The 21,050-nt window shown below is 42.7% G+C and overlaps 1 protein-coding gene across 1 annotated transcript in view; it reads left to right on the top strand.

The window, feature by feature from the left end:
• mctp1a (multiple C2 domains, transmembrane 1a) overlaps window positions 1-21,050 on the top strand; it is a gene marked incomplete at both ends in the record, with an annotated part of 135,885 nt that overhangs the window by 86,816 nt on the left and 28,019 nt on the right. Inside the window, 4 exons of the mRNA XM_083979886.1 lie at window positions 107-208; window positions 710-784; window positions 3,543-3,662; window positions 11,628-11,744. Coding sequence (XP_083836012.1) covers window positions 107-208; window positions 710-784; window positions 3,543-3,662; window positions 11,628-11,744 — 414 coding nt within the window. The remainder of the gene's footprint in view (window positions 1-106; window positions 209-709; window positions 785-3,542; window positions 3,663-11,627; window positions 11,745-21,050) is intronic.

The raw sequence follows: 21,050 nt of genomic DNA, 5'->3' as shown, positions 1-21,050 counted from the left end.
TTTTGGGTTCCCTGTCAGCGCTAGCAGCTGGGGTTCAAAGGTGGCCCGGGGAGCCGATTCAGCCGGGTATTGCCAGACAGACGCCTGTCATGTCCCTCTCCCACAGATCCAAAATGGAGAACGCAAAGCCTACGCCTTGAAAAGCAAGGAGCTGACAGGGCCAACAAAAGGGGTCATCTTTCTCGAAATAGACGTGATTTTTAATGCTGTAAGTCTTTCTTTTGCTTTTTTGATTCTCTTGCCTGATTTTTTTTTATTTTGCCCTCCACCCCCATTATCCTCTCTCTCTCTCCATCCTCTCTTGTTCTCTCCAGCATCCCCCCCCTCTGCGCTGCTGTTGTCTTTATTCTGTTTGTCCCCCCCTCCTCCCTTGCTTCCATCTCATCCCTCGTCCTCGTTTTGGCTTTAATTATCGAAGACTCCCTCTCAGCAGCCTTTGTTCCCCCATTCACCATCACTGTGTGTGTCCTATAGCGGCCATCTTACAGCTTTCTCCCTTGCTCTTGCTAGCCTCTGACATGGGGCACGCTCTATGCATGTGTTGCCTTGTTACTGTATATCATCAGAAAAAAACAAACAAACATCCAACTACAGTCCCTCACTAATTCATTCCTCATCTATATCATTTTACCTATCTGGTGTTTTCAGTATCAATTCAGTCTCACCGTTTGCTGTGTATGACACTATGTGTGTTCACTCCATCCTCCAGGTGAAGGCTGGACTCAGGACCTTGATTCCCATCGAGCAGAAGTATATCGAGGAGGAGCCCAGAGTGTCCAAACAGGTACATCAGCAGCCAACGCTTATCTTCAGCTACTCCGCCTCATTTTTATCTATGTCCACCACTGTACCAGCTCTTCCCGTTAACTGTCTGATGCAAAACCAACGGGCCTGGAGAGTGGCATCTTGCAAAGCACAACAACTGTGTGGGCAAGATATAACAGGATGATTGAAGGAAAAACAGCATTTCGTTTCTTTTTTTTCTCCTTCCCTCCTCTCTCCCTTCTCTCATCTCTCCCCCCCTCGCATCCACTCTGAGTGGTGAATAGAAATGTCAAGCTGTCAGCTGTGGGGTGCATAAGTAGATTGGCCATCCTTATAGTTGGCCCTCTTTGCCACTGCTGCTTTGCACTTCATTGTCACGCCACTCAGTGTGGCGGCACCACAAAGGGCTGAATGGTAGGGGCTGGCCCACATCAGACATGTCATATGAGTGACCGTTTGGGCTCAGCAGTCAATGCTGCGCCATGCACAGCCGAGCACAGCCGTGCCCGGCACAGCACAACACACACACACACACCAGCTCCCATACCACCCTTTTGTCAGCCCTCCATCTATTCCCTTCTTTCCTCACTGTTTCTGCCTCCTCTGTTGCTCTCTGTCTCACTGTGGCGGCCCACTCTACGCTTTTCTCCCAAGTGCAGAATCCTTTTTTCATCTCCATTTCACCTCTGACTCACAGAGATGACCCATGTCAACGTCTCGCAATGATGATGTCACTGGCTGCTTTGGAGGGATTGCCCCATGAGGGCTCTTTTGTGCGCTAGCGGCTCCCCTGCTGTTGCTTGCTGCTTATGTGCAGACACACACACACACACACACACACACACACACACACACACACACACACACACACACACACACACACACACACACACACACACACACACACACACATATATACACAACACACACAGTAAAGAAAAGAAAAAAAACACATAAGCTGCCTGCCAAACACAACCATTTAATTGCAATTATGACATTTGACTTAATAAATGGCTTCACTACTTGTCTAAGTGTTTTTAAGGAATAACTCAAGGCACTCTTTGAAATAATTCATTAAAATGAAATATTCTTATCAAGGCAGTTATAGCAATAATGAGCCAAGAAGAGTACAGCATGTACATCAAGTGCATGCGCTGAGGAACGTTAAAATGGATGATTCACAGTCTTGCAGTCCTCAGGGTCTATGTGTCCCCAGCAGGACACCATACAGTCATCCTCAGTTTGGCAACAAAATGCTTCACATAATTATACATAGAGAGGGAGGAATCTTCCTCTCATCTAGCATCAAAGCAGCCAAGCCACCCCTAGCCACATGCAAATCTACCCGGAAACACGTACGCGCAGACAATAGAGTTCACTGTAGTGCTACGAACATATGCTGCATACCCACAGTACTCACACATTCAAACACACACATAATTTTCCAAAGAGTAAAATAATGGCCTAGAATTTTTGAACAGCAATCTGCAGAGACAGTTTGTCCTTTGGGAGCACTTTCTCCTGGTGGTGACCTGATTGGGTGGCTGGCGTTCTGCGCTGCTGTTATGCTATTCCCTGAATGGTTGGCAGCCCAGGGGGAGGACAGCAGTTAGCCAGTTCTCTCTCATCTCTGGCCAAATGCCTGGAGAACCCTCAGGGAGGGGAATCCAGGGACTGTGTTAGAAATTGTTATTATTGTACTTAACTTTATCATTGGGAGAATATACTTAAAGAAACACTGTGAGTCAGCTTGTCACACTTAAAGCAGCCATTTGTCCCATATGTTGATCCACATGAAGAACAAGCCAAAGTAGGAAACACAATGATCTCCTCATGGTATTGTCAGTGATGTAATATTGAAGCAAAAAAAAAGTGAGGTAAATAACACAAATTTCAAGTTGTAACTTTTAGGTGTTCCAGTAAACTTTACTAAGAGACAGCAAAACAAGACACCATAGGCTTTTAACCAACCATGATGAGGGCTACTGAAAGTATGTTAAAGGGACAACGAGGAGTTTTGGAAAAGCGAAGTGTTTTCACACTACATTTATGAGCCTCCACGCGCACCGTAAAATTCTTTGACCGGCGCAAGACGGACTCATGTTTTCATTCATCAATAATTAAAGTCAGAGGTTCAAAGAGGTTCACATACCGTTGTAGTTCCGACCATAAACGGCGATTCAGCTGCGTTATTCTCATGACTCGCCACGAAACTGAAAGTAAGGAAACGCTGGTCGGCTCGACCAGCATTTCCGCCACCACTAATAATAACGAAATAACGATAGAGACAGAACGATATAATTATTGAAAATGGGCCCATTAACAAGTGTGGGTAGCGGAGATTCATCCACATTAACGTGAGACTTTTTTATAACCGAATAGAAACTCCTCGTTGTCCCTTTAAGGTATTGGTAATGAGATTTGACATATTTTCTCCTCAACAACTGTTAGATGAGAGATAGACCAGAGTAGGTGTGCTTGTCCTTTAATAAGACTTTATAAAGAGTATGTAGCTATGGAGAGGTCACGACCATAATATATCTTATTGTTTTGGTATTTGAAATGATACTCAGCTACCACATCAAGTCAACAGTTTCCAAAGTACAGTACACAAAGTCCTTTTTTTCTCCACCTCACCCATGTGTTAACGAACTGTATGTGCCACATTCAGCGGTAAATCACTGATATACCACCATGCCATTTTCCTTGTTACAGTATAACACATTAAGCCTTGGCTTGGAAAAACATTCACTTGTTTATGTTTGTCTCCTTTCCAGCTGCTGTTGCGCAACTTCAACCGAGTTAGGCGCTGCATCATGTTCCTTATCAACGCAGGCTGCTATATCAACAGCTGCTTCGAATGGGACTCTCCACAGAGGAGCATCTGTGCTTTTGTGGTACGTAGAGGTGTATTTACATATACAGTACCACAAATTGTAGCATATCGTTTACGAATTTGCTCGTTTGCCACACATGAAGAACTGAACAACTACTTTTTTTGCCACAAAGATTATTATCCCATATTATTATTGTTATTGTTAACAATGCCGGGCATATACAGTATGTAAATTAAGCTGGGCTTGCTTTTTGGCAGTGAAAAATTACTTTACACTTTTTGAAATTGATTATCACAAACAATAGTCATACTGTATATGGTACTGATCACACATTTTATAGTGGTTAACACGCACACACACGCAGTAAGAGTGACATGTTCACAGAGGCTGTAGGAATTTCTGCTAACAAAGTACGAATCGCTCACTGGTAATTGCACACTCAAACACGAGAGATTGTTAATGTCTCGAGCACAGTTAAGTACATTCCCCCCACAGTAACCCCCCACTGTTTCTGTTACCCACACACTCAAATATCTTCACATGATGCTCTCGATTAACGTCTTTTTCTGGCTTTGCATTAAATATATAAGCACACTTGGTAAATACTTGGCAAATATCTGTTTTGTTGCTGGGAATGAGTTGAGAGTTGGCGATATGGCTTCTACCCCATCTTAAATGAGACCCTCAGACATCTTAGAGAACTTAGAAGATCCAACTATAATCTATTGAAGTGTGACAAAATGTGGCTGCAAACAGTGGAAATGGCAGCCTCTCCCATCAACCCCCTCTTCATCCTCTCCCCCCCCCCCTCCCCTCCTCCTTCCCTCCCTCCCTCCCTCTCTCTCTCCCTGTCATCTGTGTCTGGTATTAAAAGGTGAAGTGTAATTGGACAGCAGAGCTATCAGTAAAAGACATTCTGGTGCATGGCAGTGAGTGGCTGCATATAGGTTCCCTAGCCTAAAGATGACAGAGCAGGCATTTAATCCTGTCTGGTTTAGTGTCCTGACTTAAGTAGCTACAGGACAGGTGGACCCGCCCCGCCCCAGCCCTTTACCACGGGAGCACTAAGTGTCTCCACAGCAGACATTAGACGTTAGCTGCGTTTGGCTGTCTGACACCAGTTTCATCTCTGCAGGGGCTGTGTGTGTGCGTGTGTGTGTGTGTGTTTGTACAGCGGGTCACAGTGTCATCACAAGACATGGGTCAGAAGATACATAGTATTGATCAGTTAACATTTTCCCTCTGTGTGTGCGAGCAGGCTCGGGTATGAGCCTGGCTCACGACGTACGTTTGCATTTTCCCTCTTGTAAGACTGAACCAGGCACAAGCCCTCATGTCTTATCTGTTAGAAATAAATGAAAATGTCAGACAAAAAATGTCGAGGAATTCACACAAAACAAGGTCACTTCAGAATTGCCAATCTACATGGTGAATGGAGGATGCAGCCTTGGGTAGCACAGCCTCCATGTCAGCACACAAACACACACGCATGCATGCCTTGTATAGCTCTTCACCCTTTTTGAAAACACAGCTTACAGCACATCCATTTCTGCGTAACAGTGCCAACTATTCATATCCTCATTGTACTCACTTAAATTCAAAGTATTCAGATGACGATAAAGGATGTATCTAGGCCAAGGACATAGCGTTTTATAGTTTATACAAAGTCTGAAATTTAGGTGTCATTGTGCTCCCCCCCACCCCTCTCTCTCGCTCTTTTGGGAGTCTGTTATGGTAGGAGTATGCACTTAGCTAAAAGCATCAGAGTATTTAGGGCCTCTCTCCACACAGGTACTCCCTCCCTCCCTTCGCTTCCATTTCTTCATCCTTCTCTCATTTCTCCCTCACTTTGAGAGGCCTCTTAATCACTTCGCTCATCTCTTTAAGTGGGTTTTTATGGGGGGCCATCTGGCCAAGGTGGTGCGTTCATGAAGTTGTACGGCTGTGTGTGATTATGGGCATGTGTGTCTGTTCACATGTTCACGTGGGTTTCTGTCTGGCTGTCTTTCTAGACAGATGTTTCACTTAACTTTCCAATGCGGCTGTAGCTACAGAGGTGGAGTTGTGGGCAATTCAAGCTATAAACTCCCAAATGTGGGCACTTTTTAACGCCTAAGTAAGCCTTGGGGGGTGAGTGGATTTCAGTGTGTTCATATATGTGGGTTTTTGTGAACACAGTAGTACAATGCAGTTGTCGCACTGTGTCACTTCACAACATTCCCTCCACGAGCACACTCAAAATTTTCTTCATGGTCCCTTACTCTCCTTCTGCCCAGTTCTGCAATGCCAGCCGCCCATTAGTACCAGCTGTGATTAGTGTGTATGTGGTGTGTGTTTTGTGTGCATGTGAGAGGAAGAAAGATATCACATAGTCTCACATGCAGCCTTTCTCTCTCCCTCTCTCTTTCTCTCTCTCCCTCTCTCTCTCTCACACCCACACTGCTGTCACCCACCCATCCCGACAGTGAATCAGCCACCGTGGCAGCTTTGCCTGAGGCGTTGGCACAATGGACGGGACTGGAGTTACCTCCTGTCCTGCATGATGGGTGGTGTCTGCATGCGTGTGTGTGTTTTGATGTGTGTGTGTGTGCATGGGTGAGTCTTAGTGTCTCCGTTCCCCTGACTTGAGGTTAAGCGTCCGCTTCCTTTCCCCACACCTGCAAGCTGAGCGTCCCTCCCTTCTATCCATCCATCCATTCCTGCCCCCCTTTATCTCCCTCTCCCCCCCCCTCCCTTTGCCTTCCCTCCCGGAGAGTCGAGGCCATTGTAGGGCTGAGCGGTGTTGGGTTCTGTTCTCCTGCTGCTGCCAGCTCTCCCCACGGCCCCTGCAAGACAAGGCTGTTATTGCCCCAGGGACCGCAGGCCTCAGCAGCTCTTCCTCCAAACAAATTTGCTGTAACTTTATCTGCAATTGGGCCCTGAATTGGGAGCAAATAGAGGCAGCTTTGTGAAGCTCGAGGAAGGGCGAGGGCAGCGAGCTGAGGGTTGTTGGGGAGGCAGGGGAAATGATACCAAGCTCTTTTATGTCAGGCAAAGTAGGACTCTTATCAGGAAGAGAGCCCAGACAAGGGAGCTACTTCTAGAGGAAACTGGAGCACCTATCACCTGCTTTGCATTTAGATAAAAATTCACCCTGCTGAAATAAAAAAGAGAAAAAAAAAGCAAAGACAGGTACAGAAGCAACTATTGGAGTGTGTGTGTGTGTGTTTGCACATGTCTGGCTGGCAGTTTGATACACACGCTCAGTGCAGAGACACCATAGCAGTGACTGGTACACACCACTCCAGGTCTCTTTAAATTGCTCCTTTGACTCCTCTTCAAAGAACCTATCTAACTTTTAAAAGTTTTAAAGTCTGGATTTCGTCTTTGCCCACAGCAAGGGACAGCTTTGAAAGATCTACTTTACTGCTCTCCTGATTTGCAAAATGAATGATAGTTGAAATATAGTGGCATGACTAACAGAGAATACCAAGTCAGAGTTTAATCACCAGAGATGGAGACTGAACAGAAAATGTGTGAGGCCCCTTGTTGAGGAGTCAGAGAGTGAGCATCTGTACTTCTTTTAAGTACCAGTATGCAGTTTCACTACTGTGTTAATAAAATGGTGGATGCTTTATTTTATGTTTCCATGATATTGCAAAATGATGGGAATTTTGACACATAAGTTTTAGCTTTTTTTTCAAACAGATGAACACCATTAAATGTGCTGTAGATCTATGTTCTGCAGTGGTACAGCAGGGGGCAGTCTAGCACCACTGAATGATGGGAAGGTCCGGTCACAAGCAGGACACAGTCTCCCTCCCTCTCTAGTTGCCTCGAACTTAACAGGACTTCTACTTGGTATCTGGCAACACTTAGTGCCAGCATGGAAATTGATGTAAGAGAGATAAAGGGGAACTCTGAAATCCAAACTTCAGTTTCACTCCACTGAGACAGAGCAGGGGGAAAGTTAGCCTGGTGTGTGGTTAATGTAAGCCAAAGTACTGAATATTACCCTCCCACAGTGCCGCGGCGCAGAGCCGTAAGGACACGGGTTGTGTTTTGAAACAAATAATGCAAGATACAACTCTCAATATGCCGCACTGAGTGCTTGAATAAAACATTTTGACTTCTCTGTTTGGAGGGTTTTTAATACATCTTCTTGTGTAGAGGGGATTTCTTGATATTAAGAGAAACCATCAAAGATAATAACAAAATGAAATCCAGCTACAGAGACTTGTCAGAATAATTTAGTTTACTAAATTTGTGTATGGGTATTTTAGCCAAATATTACAAATTATGCTGCCATGGTTTTGCTTTGTTCATGTTTGTGATTGTCGATTTTAATAATACGTCTCATTTGAATTTCAGCTTGCTAAGATGTGAAGTTTGCCCAGTTCAAATGTAGCCTTTAACTGTATTTGAAATGGTTTAGCAGTTTTGACAGTGGAAAATATTATTTTACTTTGCTTAGTGACAGGCGAATAGTTGTTTTCTGACATTTCAATGGATTTCACCGTAGACTTGTTGAAGCACACATAATTAAAAAATAAATTACAATGCATTTTTAAAGAGAAAAAGAAATGATGTAGAAAGGAAAAGTGTTATTTTATTTTCCCTGACCTGTTTTTATTTTTCATATTGGAAACACAAATGTCGACTATAGAACAAATGAACTAAACTCACTCCAAAATTAATATTGATATACATATAGCTGCTTCTTCGTTGTTGAGACAGACAATATTCTACCCGGGAATGTCACGACAAGGAGAAACAGGCTACAACACTGTTTTTTAGGTCCAGATTCAGTTGCATCATTATCTTTTTGTTTATGTTCTCAAAACAAATTTTAAAAAGTTTGCATAATTTAGATAAAATTGAGGCTCATACACAAAAAGATCAACACACTGTCACACTGTTATATTTGTACGTTACCACACAGGTATGAATTCTGCTGTATTAAGCATGAGTGGGACACGGTGAGCTCTCCTTTGTATGCGTGTTCTGATATTCACGATGAACCACCACCAACCACTACATAATGCGTCTCTGACCACACAAAGTCATCTACGAATTATTCCCACAGACTACATTTGGAGCTTCATTTGGCATCTTCCTTTTCTTTTTCTCCGCAGTTCAGCATCTTTTCATCATTGTTTTTTTTTTTTCTCTGCCTTTTTCTGGTCACTGACATCCACAGCAGGCTGCTTCCCACTCCCTCTTCCCCAGGCGAAGAGCCTGCTATCTGGTGTAACAAGCGATGGGGGGTGGCTGTGATCACCCAGTCCTGGTGGAAAGGTCCAGGCACTGCAGGGCCCCTATTACCCTGCCGGGGGGTACAGAGACGGGGCAGAGCTGGCCACTGCTGAGCCTGGGTGTCCGGTTCCTCTAGCTGCCAGTCAAAACTTCGCCTTTAGCTACTATAACCAAAGGGAGGGGGATGAAGGGGAATGACAGGTTAAACAACCCCAGGCATACGGTGAAGAAAGTGAGATTTAAAAAAAACACACACACACACAAAAGATGGTTTTAAGGTCCCATATAAACATCACAGTGAGCGGCAATTAATTTGTCCGTTGCGTGATGAAGCTACTATGAGATATTAGAAATCGAGACAGTAAATATATTTACTGTACAATATAATGCCTGATGCTAGTTATATTTATCAGAGTATCTGAAAGGAGCAGTGTGTCTATGCATGAAGATGTTTGTAAGTGTGCAGTTATTTATAGCTTCTACCAGAATAGGTTTAAAACACGTGAGCTCCTTTGTTCATTTGACTGAAGTCATGTTTCTGCACCTCTATTGCACATTGTTTAGTTACAGATTATTCCAGTGTTTATCAGTGATCATACAATTTTGTAAATTACAATAATTTATAGTAAGATGGATAATTTTAGAATGGATGCATTTAGTGGAGACACTGTTACTGTGAACATTTATTATGTTTGTGTGTGTGTACAAGTTTCTGCCGCTGAGCTGGTCCTAACAGCTCTTTATGATGAATGAAGGGAAATGGTTGTGTTTCTTGTTAGTATACAAATATGAATTATTGAATAGATTCTTTCTAATACTCCTACACAGCTGGATAAGATATAAAGACTTTGTGTTTGCGAGAAAGTGAAGTTGAGCCTGAGAGAGACAGAGAAAGATTTTGGGTCTGTTGGGAGATTTTGTTGTTGCACCAAGGCCATTCAGGTTTATTTGAAGATGAAATTTTGCTGTGAGCATTATGCAAATGCACTGGTCATCGCTAATATTTAATTTATGCCTCTTTTTGCTTTGCACACTCAGTGTCTGTTAATTTTACATGAAGTTATTGTTCTGTTCCAAAAGTTTGGATATCAGCCTGTCAGAACTTTTGTCTGTGAGAAGTGGAAAACTTTAGACATTGAATTGTTTAATTGCATTGTTATTATAAGGAGTTGTTTGAATTTGTTATTCAGATGCATATGTTTGTATGCAAGTGTGTGTGTGTGTGGGTGGGTGAGTGCATGGATGAAAGGAATATGAAATACCGACAGCACAGTGTGCAAGTGTGTGTGCTGTTTAGTGTCCGACTGGCTCCACTACAGCAGCAGCAAACCTACATACACAGTCTTGAGGGGCTGTTGAACTCCATATTCACATTAACCTTAGACTGTAAACACATTTAAGAGTTTGATTTTTTTAATCCTCCTCTCTCTCTGTCTGTTCCCCTTCAACACACACGCACGCACGCACACACACACACCCACACCAGACATAAACACAAATAAAACAATTGCATTGTTGATTATTAAGCTCCCTTTCTCTCTTGTTGATATAATTCAACCAAACAGGATTGATCATAATTGGTACACAGACCAATAAATCTACTTTATACAGTAATAGTCTCAATTTCACCACTCTTAAAAGTTTCCCATCAAAACTGATTGTTAAACAGGGAAGCATTTCCATAAATAGAGTAATTAATTTCAAATCTTCGTTTCTCATATTTGAAATAATGGATTTCTTGTACTTGAATTTGATAAATATGTTTTCCAAGCAAAGACTGAGCATTAGGCATGGTTTGCATTTTCAGCATTTCTAAATAATTGCTGCCGAGGTTTCATCAACCGTGAAAATTGTCTGTATACTTAAACATGAAATTATTAGAAAAGGGAAAAAGAGTATTATGAATGTACTTTTGTTCTGTTTGTTTCTGACTGATTTTGTCCTCTGAAAAACATCCAATCTCTACCGTCTTAACTTTTTAACAACAATTGTCACACTGTTTTCTCACAAGTGACACAATACTGCTGTGAAATATCAATCTTCCATCATTAGCAATTTTACTTTCCCACAGATCTCCTCTCCCGACCACCGCGGTAATCTGCTGTCAGAGGCTAAAGAGAACTGCCAAAACCAGAATACAGGGTTTTAGGAAAGGTTAATTTTCAGATGGTACTTTGCTTGTTTGGTGATGAGAGGGGAGGTATAGAGGTTATGGTTTTGGCAGATGGGTGCAGAGGAGGTTAGAGATGGGGCATATGAGTCTTTTGGGGTAAGAGAGAGGGTATTGGTGCTTGGAGTGACAGGGTTAGAGACTCTGGGTGTGGGGCGCTTGAGGTCAGATGCTGGGGTTTGGGCTTGAGTACGGAAGGGTCAGCATTGACGTGCTGTCGTTGAAACGGTACATGACCTCAACCTCTGGGATGATTGGCATGAAGGAAAGAGACTCTGACGGCTTGCACTCATCCTCCTCACCGTCCTCCTCAGACGAAGGCCCAGAATGCCTTGAGGGTCAGAGGATTGAACCTGGGCTCACCGACATCAGGCCTGTACCTTTGTTGAAACACAGGCTTATTTTTACGCTTTGTTCCGTGGTGGTTATGATTCTGCATATGAATGTGTTTGAATGCGTGTTGTTTCCAGTTGCACATATGGTCGGCGTACGTTCTCAGGGATTTGCCTCACGAGGGTCAATATGGGGTCTTGAATGTATACATTCCTAACCCGCACTGTTCTGACTTTTTTGTTCTTGCTTTTCTTCACTGATGGTCTTGTCTTCTTCTCTCTCATCAGCTTTTTGTCATTGTCGTTTGGAACTTTGAACTCTATATGATTCCTCTGGCGCTGCTGCTGCCTCTGGCCTGGAACTACATCCTCATCGCGTCAGGGAAGGATACCAGGCAAGATGTGGTGAGTAACCCCGCCGCTTCTCGATATCCCTCCGCCTTTCTTTCATATCACTGTAAAACCCTCTTTCCATACACAATGCGGGGTAAAAACTCACACACCATTGTTTTATGACAACGTGTCGCTCATGACATGTTATTTATGGCATTAATCACTGTTACATACATTTTATTGCTCTGTCACTGCACATCATACAAACAATATATATTGGTGATGTAAAAAATTGTGACGTGATTATGATGAGTGTGAAGGCAAAATACTTTTTTAAAGAAATAACAAGATGATTATAATACAAACTCATTTAGAATATACTTTCTGATTATAATGCAGTTGTAAACTTTGAGCAAATTGGAATTTAATAAAAAAAAAAAATCTCTCTGTTAAATTTTTTTAAATAACTCCATCTGCCCCTTGAGGTGCTGCATTCTCAGTGCAATCTCACATTTCTCACTTCGCCTTCTTTCAGGCAAAGAAAAGGGAGAAATAATAGGCTGTCACCTTGAGCTACGTTACGCCACTTACCTGGTAGTATATTTATTTAATTCATTTATTTTTATCTCTTATACCAATTAAATGATGTCAAAGCAATGTCATGGAGAAACAGACATGTTTTAATCATTGCCAGGCACATTTGGAGAGTTGAGTGAAAACGAGAGAGAGGACTGGACTATGGAGTGAGCGTGAACAATGAAGTGATTAATTTTAATAAGTGCCTTTTTCCAAGACACAGTTGGAAATATCCAGTTAACAGACCTCAGATTTTCTTACAGTCTCTCACCTGCTAGATGTGTATATTTATCTCTTCATAAAGAATCTTTAGAGGAGTGAGATTGGATTGGATTGGAAGTCGTATTAAATTGGGTCTTTACAATCAAGTCTAATTTCTCTGTCATATTTATATCACACATCGACATGAAATTGGATGTGAACTGAACCTTATTTATTAGCAGCCTCATTTATTTGTTAAATCCTAAAAGCCTAGATTTTTTACTTTCACACCTCAATTTCCATATAATAAAAAGCTGACAATAATATCAGCAAAACACAAGCCAGATGTAACAGATACAAACCTTCCGTTAACTAGGTGGTTAGGTTAGTAAATTGTGGTTTGTACATTGAATTGAGGGATAGAAATTACAATGAGGTTCACAGACAAACTAAAACTCCTGATTTATGAAAGACACCGACTTAAATTTCATGGGGCACTTTTCCTCGCCTGTAGATGGCGACATTGCTTGACAAAAAAATATCACACGAGCCATAAGCTAGAACCCGGCATGATGATTTGTCCCAGTACCTGCTGCTTGTATTTGTTTAGACCTAATGATATTCTTTTACTGTGCACTTCTTAATTAAAATGAAGCAACAGAGGTTACATATTCTCATAATGTGCCACTCACTTCACATACAAGTCAGTATAACTCCCACTTCATGCAGAACTGCTTTCCTTTCCTTCTTGAAAGGGACTATTGTGTCTCAAGTACCTCAGGAATTGGTTGGAACATTAAGACACGTTGATACTATTGATACTTGTACGGCAAGTGCTTTTTTGTATGAAAATACAGTTCTGCTCAGTTGCACAAAGTTGTCCTGTGGTTAGAGACAAGGGGATGTATGGACACTTACTACTGCACTGTTATAGGATCTTAAGTTTCATTGTTTTTGATAGTTGACACTGTCGTAGTAGAATCACATCAGTCTGATTTTGATTGATGTGCACTTCCACATTGAGTCCAGGAATCCTGGACAGCATGTTTTCAACTGACTCTTACTTAGGTCTGTTATAATTAAAGGATTTCTTTTAAAGGTTGCTTCAATGTCATCATCTTCAAGGTGTGGTTTGAGTGTGTCTGCTCGAGACACTGGACTGAAGAGATCACTAATGTCAGGAAAGTGTTTTAGCCATTAGAACCCGCCCGGCTTCACAGTATCACATGTGACCGTCTTTCAATTAAATGTCTCCACTGTCTAAAATGAGCACATTCAGCAGTGGCTTTAAGTGAGTGTGCTGCGTACTTTTCACAGTCTTTTACGTGGCTCATGGAAGCACTGTGGAGAAGCTGGTGTGAGCTGGTGGTGAGATAGTCGGAGGCAAACACACGGAGAGAGAAGAGAATCAGATAGCACAAGTGTATATGTACTAAAAGTAAATGTACAGGTGTTTGAATACTGAATATTGTTTATTGTGTGGTGACGGTGATGTAGTCTTCTATGTCCTTTTTTATTTCCAAGGTTATAATTGAGACACAACCAACCTCTTGTAAATACACACACACATCCGTTCGCGTGAGTCACTGCAGGTGCTTGTGTGTATGTGTGGTACTCTCATTTGTGATAAAATACACTGAGAAATAAAAGTTGTCTGTGTGAAAGATATACTGTATGTGTGCGTTGGTACAGTATATGTCTGCATAGAAGAGCATACTTCCACATGAATGTAGCGGGCATTCTTTTCAGCACTATATCCGATGCATGTAGGACTAATTGTCAAAGATCAGCACCATTAATGCTCCTTTTCATGCCGCGGTGACAGTTGTGCTGAACAGTACAGAGCAGCGCGGGTGACACAAAGACGATTCTCTGACAATCATCGTCTCGCTTGTCTCTGCGTTGAAGTCTTACTGCTTCAAGATCCATGAACGTGATGAACCCTCTCTCTCTCCCTCCGTCATCAACTCTCTGCCTCCTTCAGTCGTGATATTATGTCAAATTTTATTTCCACGCAGTGAAAGTAATGTAGAATGGTGAAAGCATTCATTATTTTAAGACATTTATGTTTGTAAATGCAGTACACACACCCTCTAATACTAATATACATCCAGACACAAGTATCCCATGTGTCCTGTCCCTGTTTGTTTTCAGACAGAGTTTCCCAATCTGCAGCAGTATGGGGGGAAGTGTGTACAGCAAGAGCTTACAGTATCTTTGCTTCCTCTCTCAGTCCCCTGGATTCCTCTTCCGAGTCTTTATCAAGCTGAAGTCACGGACGACTCACTGTTTCCCTCTCACACTTGGCAGTGAGCAGAAAAGAATAGAAAAGAAAACAAGGGAAAGAGGCTTTCTAATTACTTTAAACAACACACCAAATTAAAGCATTGTGCAGAGCTGAGCAAGGGTCAGCATCCGGAGCGCTGTGGTTTTCCAGCAGTCTGGGGTGAGGGTAATGCCAAAGGAATCTCTGCTGAACTCACTCTGAAAGGGAGAGAGAGACAGATAGGCTGTGGGGAGAAAGAGAGAAAACAAAAAAAGTATGCACTTGAGTATAGACTTCCTAATGAAGTGAAGGACCTTGCTTCGTCTGATGGGTTCAATGTGGGGATCCTTCTCCGATTTTATACCACAACCACAGTCCATAGCCCCGTCTATAGCAAATAAACAAACGCAGTATTCTCTACATGCTGTAATTCACCACTCAGGGTCACTGACTGTTGTGTGGTTACATGCTGCTTTGCAAACAGATCCTGGATCAGAGCTCCTTACCCTCGCCCCAACCTTGACCGGTACCTGCTAAGCAGTTGGGGCGACCTCAGAACAGCGATTAAAGGAGGCGACGCACCAGCAAGGTCACCGACCTCCTCTCTTATCATGTAGCACTCTGACCCGTGAACCCTGACTCCTCAACACTGTTAGCTGACCTGTGTGCAATGCTGTAACATGCTCAATGAAACAAACAAGCAAAGAAGTTGACCTCTTGTGCTTTTGGAAATATGCAGGGGATGGGACTGCTTTTCCTCTGACATTGAAAGCTGATAATGTACTCTCAAGGAAGGCTCATCCTGGATCTCTGCATCTGTGTGGAGTCCTCCTGTTGATGGGAGGTGGAGGAGCATTATAATGATATTAACATCTCTCCATCTCTATCTTGTTTTGAAACCTGGAACAGTTTGGGTCTTAGATCCATCCCAAGCCTGTTGCAAAGGAAGCTGCCAGTAGGCTGGGCTCGGTCAATCAGAGGACAGGCAGCTCTGCTGCAAGAGAAAAAGGCTACAGGGCGCGTGTGTGTGCATGTGTATCTTTTTTCATAGCAATGTGAGCGCCTGCTTGCATGAGTGTATATGATCTGCACTGAGATTAACGAGCGGGGACACATCCCAATAGAAATCTTTCGTTGCTGTTCTGTTGGCCCAGAAAGGCGCTTACCAGATGTTATGAAGGTGTTAATTTCAGTGCAGGCTGTCGTAGAGGGCAAACACGAAACATGGTGATGTCTCTTTCTACCACAGGATGATGGGCAATTAGGCCTCGTCACACTAGAGGACCATCCTCTTTATCCCATACTTCAGACCATTACATAGATTCACCCACTGGATCTGCCAACCCATTACAGAAGAGAAGACCTTAATGGCCTGAAGATACTTCACACTTACAGACATGCCTCCTACGGCGATATAGAGCTGACTGCTTTCAACCCACTCTACATTCTAAGTTTGAGCATTTCCATAAAAACAAATATAGAGTTTAATCTCCCTAATGGAGCCAAGTCACCCTTGAAAATAAAATAATTGACTATGGTTTTCAACTGATTTTGTCATTTTGTATTTACTTGAATCCATGTAGTTCTGCTTGTACTAGTACTAGTTTAATCTTTACTTTCCTGACTGTGAAACACTCAGCATTGCAGCAGTATATTGTTCATTAGTGTAAAGAGATTCTGGTTTATTTCCAAGACAGTAATAATGTCTGATTTTATTTGAGTATTGTATTCATTGCCAATTTTATCTTTTCTATTTTCTCCCTGATTTTGCATCTCAAAAAACTTCCCTGCATCTCTAAACACACTCTGCCGTGCCGTGACATCTGCCCTCATTAAGAGACACACACAACACAGGTAGAGAAGAGTAAATATTAGGAAAGTTGGAGGGAAAAGAGGAAAGGCTGCCTATTATACCTCAACTCCTCCAGAAAGTCACACCTCCACTTTTCCCCCCATAAAACTGCAACTCTGGAAAGAAAAGGAGAAACGAGAAAAGGAGATGGGAGTGGGAGCAGGAGACAGAAAAAGACAGAGAAGCATTCAGACGACGGAGCGACAGAGAGAAAGCAGCGGTGGATGGCAGGCACTCCTCGGTGCAGAGTCAGACATGGCAGTTGGTGACAGGTGACAAAATCAAAAGGTCATGTCACTTTTAACTGGGAGCGCCTGTGCCCCGCTGATTTCCCTCGTGCCGCCCCGGCATCACCGCGCTCATCTTTGCTCCTCTCTGCTCCTCTCGCTGTCTCTCTGTCTCTGCTAAACTGCCAGATTGGATGGCAGGCTGGCAGGCAGAAAGACAGGCGACGGGCATAGTTTGAAGCGGGACGAGAGCATCGGGAGCATCAGGAATGCCACTGCGGAATCCTCCCAGCCTCCCTTTTCATCATGTTGTCTCTCTTTCGCTTCCTTCCTTTTCCCCCCCTTTCCATTTGTCTATCTCCCTTCATCACACTGAACCTTTGTAACTGTCTGTGCTCTTTGCTAACAACGTCAGCAGCGCCGGGTGTCTGCCTCGGTGCTTGTTGTTGTTTTGTCTATACAGTATACCTGCTGTAGCTGTTTGCGAGTTCTTCAGCTTAAACTTTGAGCTTAGGCCTACTGATGTGCGTGAGTTTGTGTGCAATAGAGTGCACATCAAGTCTGTACTGCTTTTTCCCACAGCTGAGTATAAAAAACAATAAGACGAAACGGTATCAAATGTCTGAGAAGGACAAACATTGTATGGCAGGATTTACTGTATTTACTGAATATCTCAACAATGCCTGAAATTGTCATTTCCTCTGAATAGCTGCTGAATCTCTGACTAAACACACTGGCTGATTTGTCAGCAAATAAGCAGTGAGCAAATTATGTTAGCGATGCTTATATTATTATCCTGTAACTCCAGCTTCGCCGATGCTCACAGATTGGATGTTGCTTTCAAGAATATGGAGCCACCCCCTCTCACCCCGCACCCCCCGCCTGCAGCTCCGGTAGCACCCTGGCCTCACCCCTATCTAGCCCCCTGCTGGGTGAGCCCTGGCTGGGGCAGTGCAGATGGAAGGGCCCCCCTCTGAGGGCCACGGCTCTGACAGCTTGTGAAGGGCCTGTGTGGGTCAGCCAGGCTCAGCCAGCAGCTCTTATCAGACACACAGCCCTCCCCCAGTCTGCAGAAACTGTGGTGTAGGCAATATGTAGACGCGCAGACACACACACACACATACATACACACACACTCATGGACAGTGCATACAAAGTAGGGCCTTGAGATCCCCCAGCCAGCCAGTTGGCCAAACCTCAGCAGCTGGAGAGGTTAAAACCCCCTCACGTATCAAAGAGGAAGAGCAGCAGGAGGATGGAGGGAGGGAGGGATAGAGGAATGGGAGAAAAAAGGAGGAGAAAGTATATCTTCATGTTCGCCGGGATGTCTGCCTCGGCGTCAATTCCCCCTGCGGCTGTCATTGGGAAGGTTAGGCGGGGAGATAGTGGAACTCAGCCCAGCCAGGGAGGGAGTGGAGCGAGTATAGAGGTATTTCACAGGAAGGGTGAAAATAATGTGGCTACTAGACTAGTTCAGGTAGTAGATTTTTACTTTACCTCTGTGGAGTGTGGATGTGAGTTTGTGTGTGTGTGTGTGTGTGTGTATGTACACTTATATCGTTGATTCAGACAGGCTCTATTCATTCATCCACTCAGACTGTAGTTTTTATCCCCGTCATATTAGGTTTAAACTTTAATGTATGTCTCCATCCTGGTTATAGGAATAATGTTTTGATAACTGGGGGCCGGGCAGCCCAGGACCCTATTGTTTTCCTCAATGTTCTTCCTCTTCTTCTTCTTCTTCTTCTTCCAAGGAAATCCTACTTCCCATGTGCAAAAAATGAAAAAAACTTTACACAAATGTCCGGTCCCATGCCAGATTTTCTCAACTCCAAGGACATGTCAATATCCCTCCTGGGATATTAAGCATTTAAATTTAAAAACTTTGAAAATTCCTACCAAAGCAACGGTACATGCTACAGTTTTGCAACTTTCACCAAAATGTAGCCCCAATACTGCTGAAACTTTTGTCCACTTAAACTCATTACATTATTAAGTCCATCACTCCGTGTTTTTCAAAAACTGTAAAACTTGGTGAACCTATCTCCTCCCACAATTTTTGCTCAACTTGCTAGAGAGCATCTTCAGACTGTCCTACACAAACGATCCAATCATTTTTGATTTATCAGAAATTGAGCCTACAGTGCATTAAAATGTTTGACTATAAAAAGTACTGTAAACATACCATCCAATTCTTATTACATACATTTTCAATCTTCCTGAAAAAAAGACAATATTTTGGAGTTGTGGTTGATGAAGTTTGGCAAATATCTGAATTTTATTTTAAAAAACTGAAGTTTTGAGAACATTTTGAATTCTGCTCTCATGGGAACAACTGCAGTCAATGTAAGAGTGGCATTTTTAAACATCAGATTTTCTCTTATGAAGCAAAACACTTATCGTTAAAAACAAATCTTCAACATTCCCATGCTGTCAAGATGCAATTTATGTATTATCAGATTTTTGTTTAGATAACAGTATTTCTGACATTTTGACAATCTTTGAAATCTGCCTTGACAACTTCTGCCTGGCCGGTAACTACCTGAGTCTTGGTGTCAGAGGTTGTGAGTTCAATCCCCAGCAAGGGTGATTTGGATGACGCATCAAAATGCTAGATGTCCTCAATTGGAAACACAAGACAATTGTCCTCATGGTGGCGTTACAGCTTGCCTCTAAATTTCAAAACGTTGAAAATTCATAACAAATCAACCATACAGTATGTGCTACAGCTTTGGAACTTTCACTTTCAAATTGCCTTATTTTGCCTAAAATTGCCCGGCCCCGACCATTGGTGCGCAGCAGCTATAATTTTATTTTGATTTCTTATTTCTTTTGGATTTGATTTTTTTCATATATGTATTTTGATATTTTCAAATCAAGTGTATCCTTGCCTGTACTCTCAGATTAGAATTTACTGTGACTCTCAATTTGGATCACTTAAAAGGACTGTTTTCTCCATGGTACAAGGGACTGCTAATCCCTCAACATCAGACTCAGAGTTTTCTTTGAGTTAAGTAAGTAAGGCCAGTAAAACCACACAGGAGTCACAATTGGCCAGTATTAAATTGATGATACTGTGTCTCAAGACACTGAACACCTTCAAAGTGCTCCTTGTTTTAAGTCCTGTAAACTCACTGTCCTTGAAACGGCACTGGAGGTGCTGTTGTGCCACTGATGGGGTGAAAGAAGCTCCCCATATAAAGCAAAATGATGAGATCAAGTTGTCATCTTGGGAATCAAAAGGCTATTGTAAATGTATAATGAAAACCCTTTCTTTGCTAGTCCCTTTACCTCTCTAACAACTTGTTTATCACATCTCAGTCCAGTGCCTCAAGGGCTCACTCACACAGGAAAACCTCAGATCCAAACATGCTGGATATTGTGTGTCAGACTTTTTCCAAATTCAGTCCAAACAGACTAGCCAGCACCATGGCACAGAGTAACAGTAAATGGTTGTGACAGATCTGTCTCTGTGAGGCTGAATGTAAATTTCATGACATGGTGTTGCTTTCAAGTGTTCCACTTGTAGGTTTGTGGCTCCTAAGTATCAGTCACCAAATCACAAAACAATAGTCTTGCAAGGATGCACTGAAGAACTCCAGCCACCGAAACAAGAGGCACCCACGCCACCTCTGTGCCCTTTTGTTTTGACTGTAGTGCCATCAAAGATTAGGCCGTTCACTTACACAAAACCTCCCCATGCAGAGTAGTAAGCTTGTCAAGAGTATAGTACACTATTATTTTTGCCACTTAATCTTAATACACAGCAACTTGTCCTTCATGAACAGCAATAGGGTGATGTACCCTGCTGTAGAGTTTGTGCTTAGATCTGAGCCTGTGTGACAGAAACTAAGGCCAAACAGATGCATTTCTACTTTCACGGCCGTTTGAACTCTCAATGTCATTGTAGTCACTTATATTCTTTGTGTGTATTTTATATTATCACCATCTTTGTATGTATTTATGGGGCACAGTGTAATCTGTAAGAGTAGCCTGCATCATCCCTGTATCATTTGAATAGGTCTGAATATGTTAATCCCCACCTCAGTAGATATTGAATTGACTGGAGCAGCTCTGCAGGCAATGTGAGCTCTTACACGATCCTGTCGACAGCAAGGCTTTGATGCTGCCGTTCTGTAATGATAGTAATTCAAACAACATGATAATGGGGGGATAAGCAGACAAATGATATCATACACCAAACAGGTCTTAGAAAGAGAGAAAGACTGAGGCAAATAGCGAGAGAGGTAGAGAGA

This window comes from Trachurus trachurus (assembly GCF_905171665.1).
Source record: "Trachurus trachurus genome assembly, chromosome: 9".
In the NCBI taxonomy this organism is placed as follows: Eukaryota; Metazoa; Chordata; class Actinopteri; order Carangiformes; family Carangidae; genus Trachurus; species Trachurus trachurus.
The sequence above is the reverse complement of the archived record's forward strand: the minus strand, read 5'-3'. Positions and strand labels throughout refer to the sequence as shown.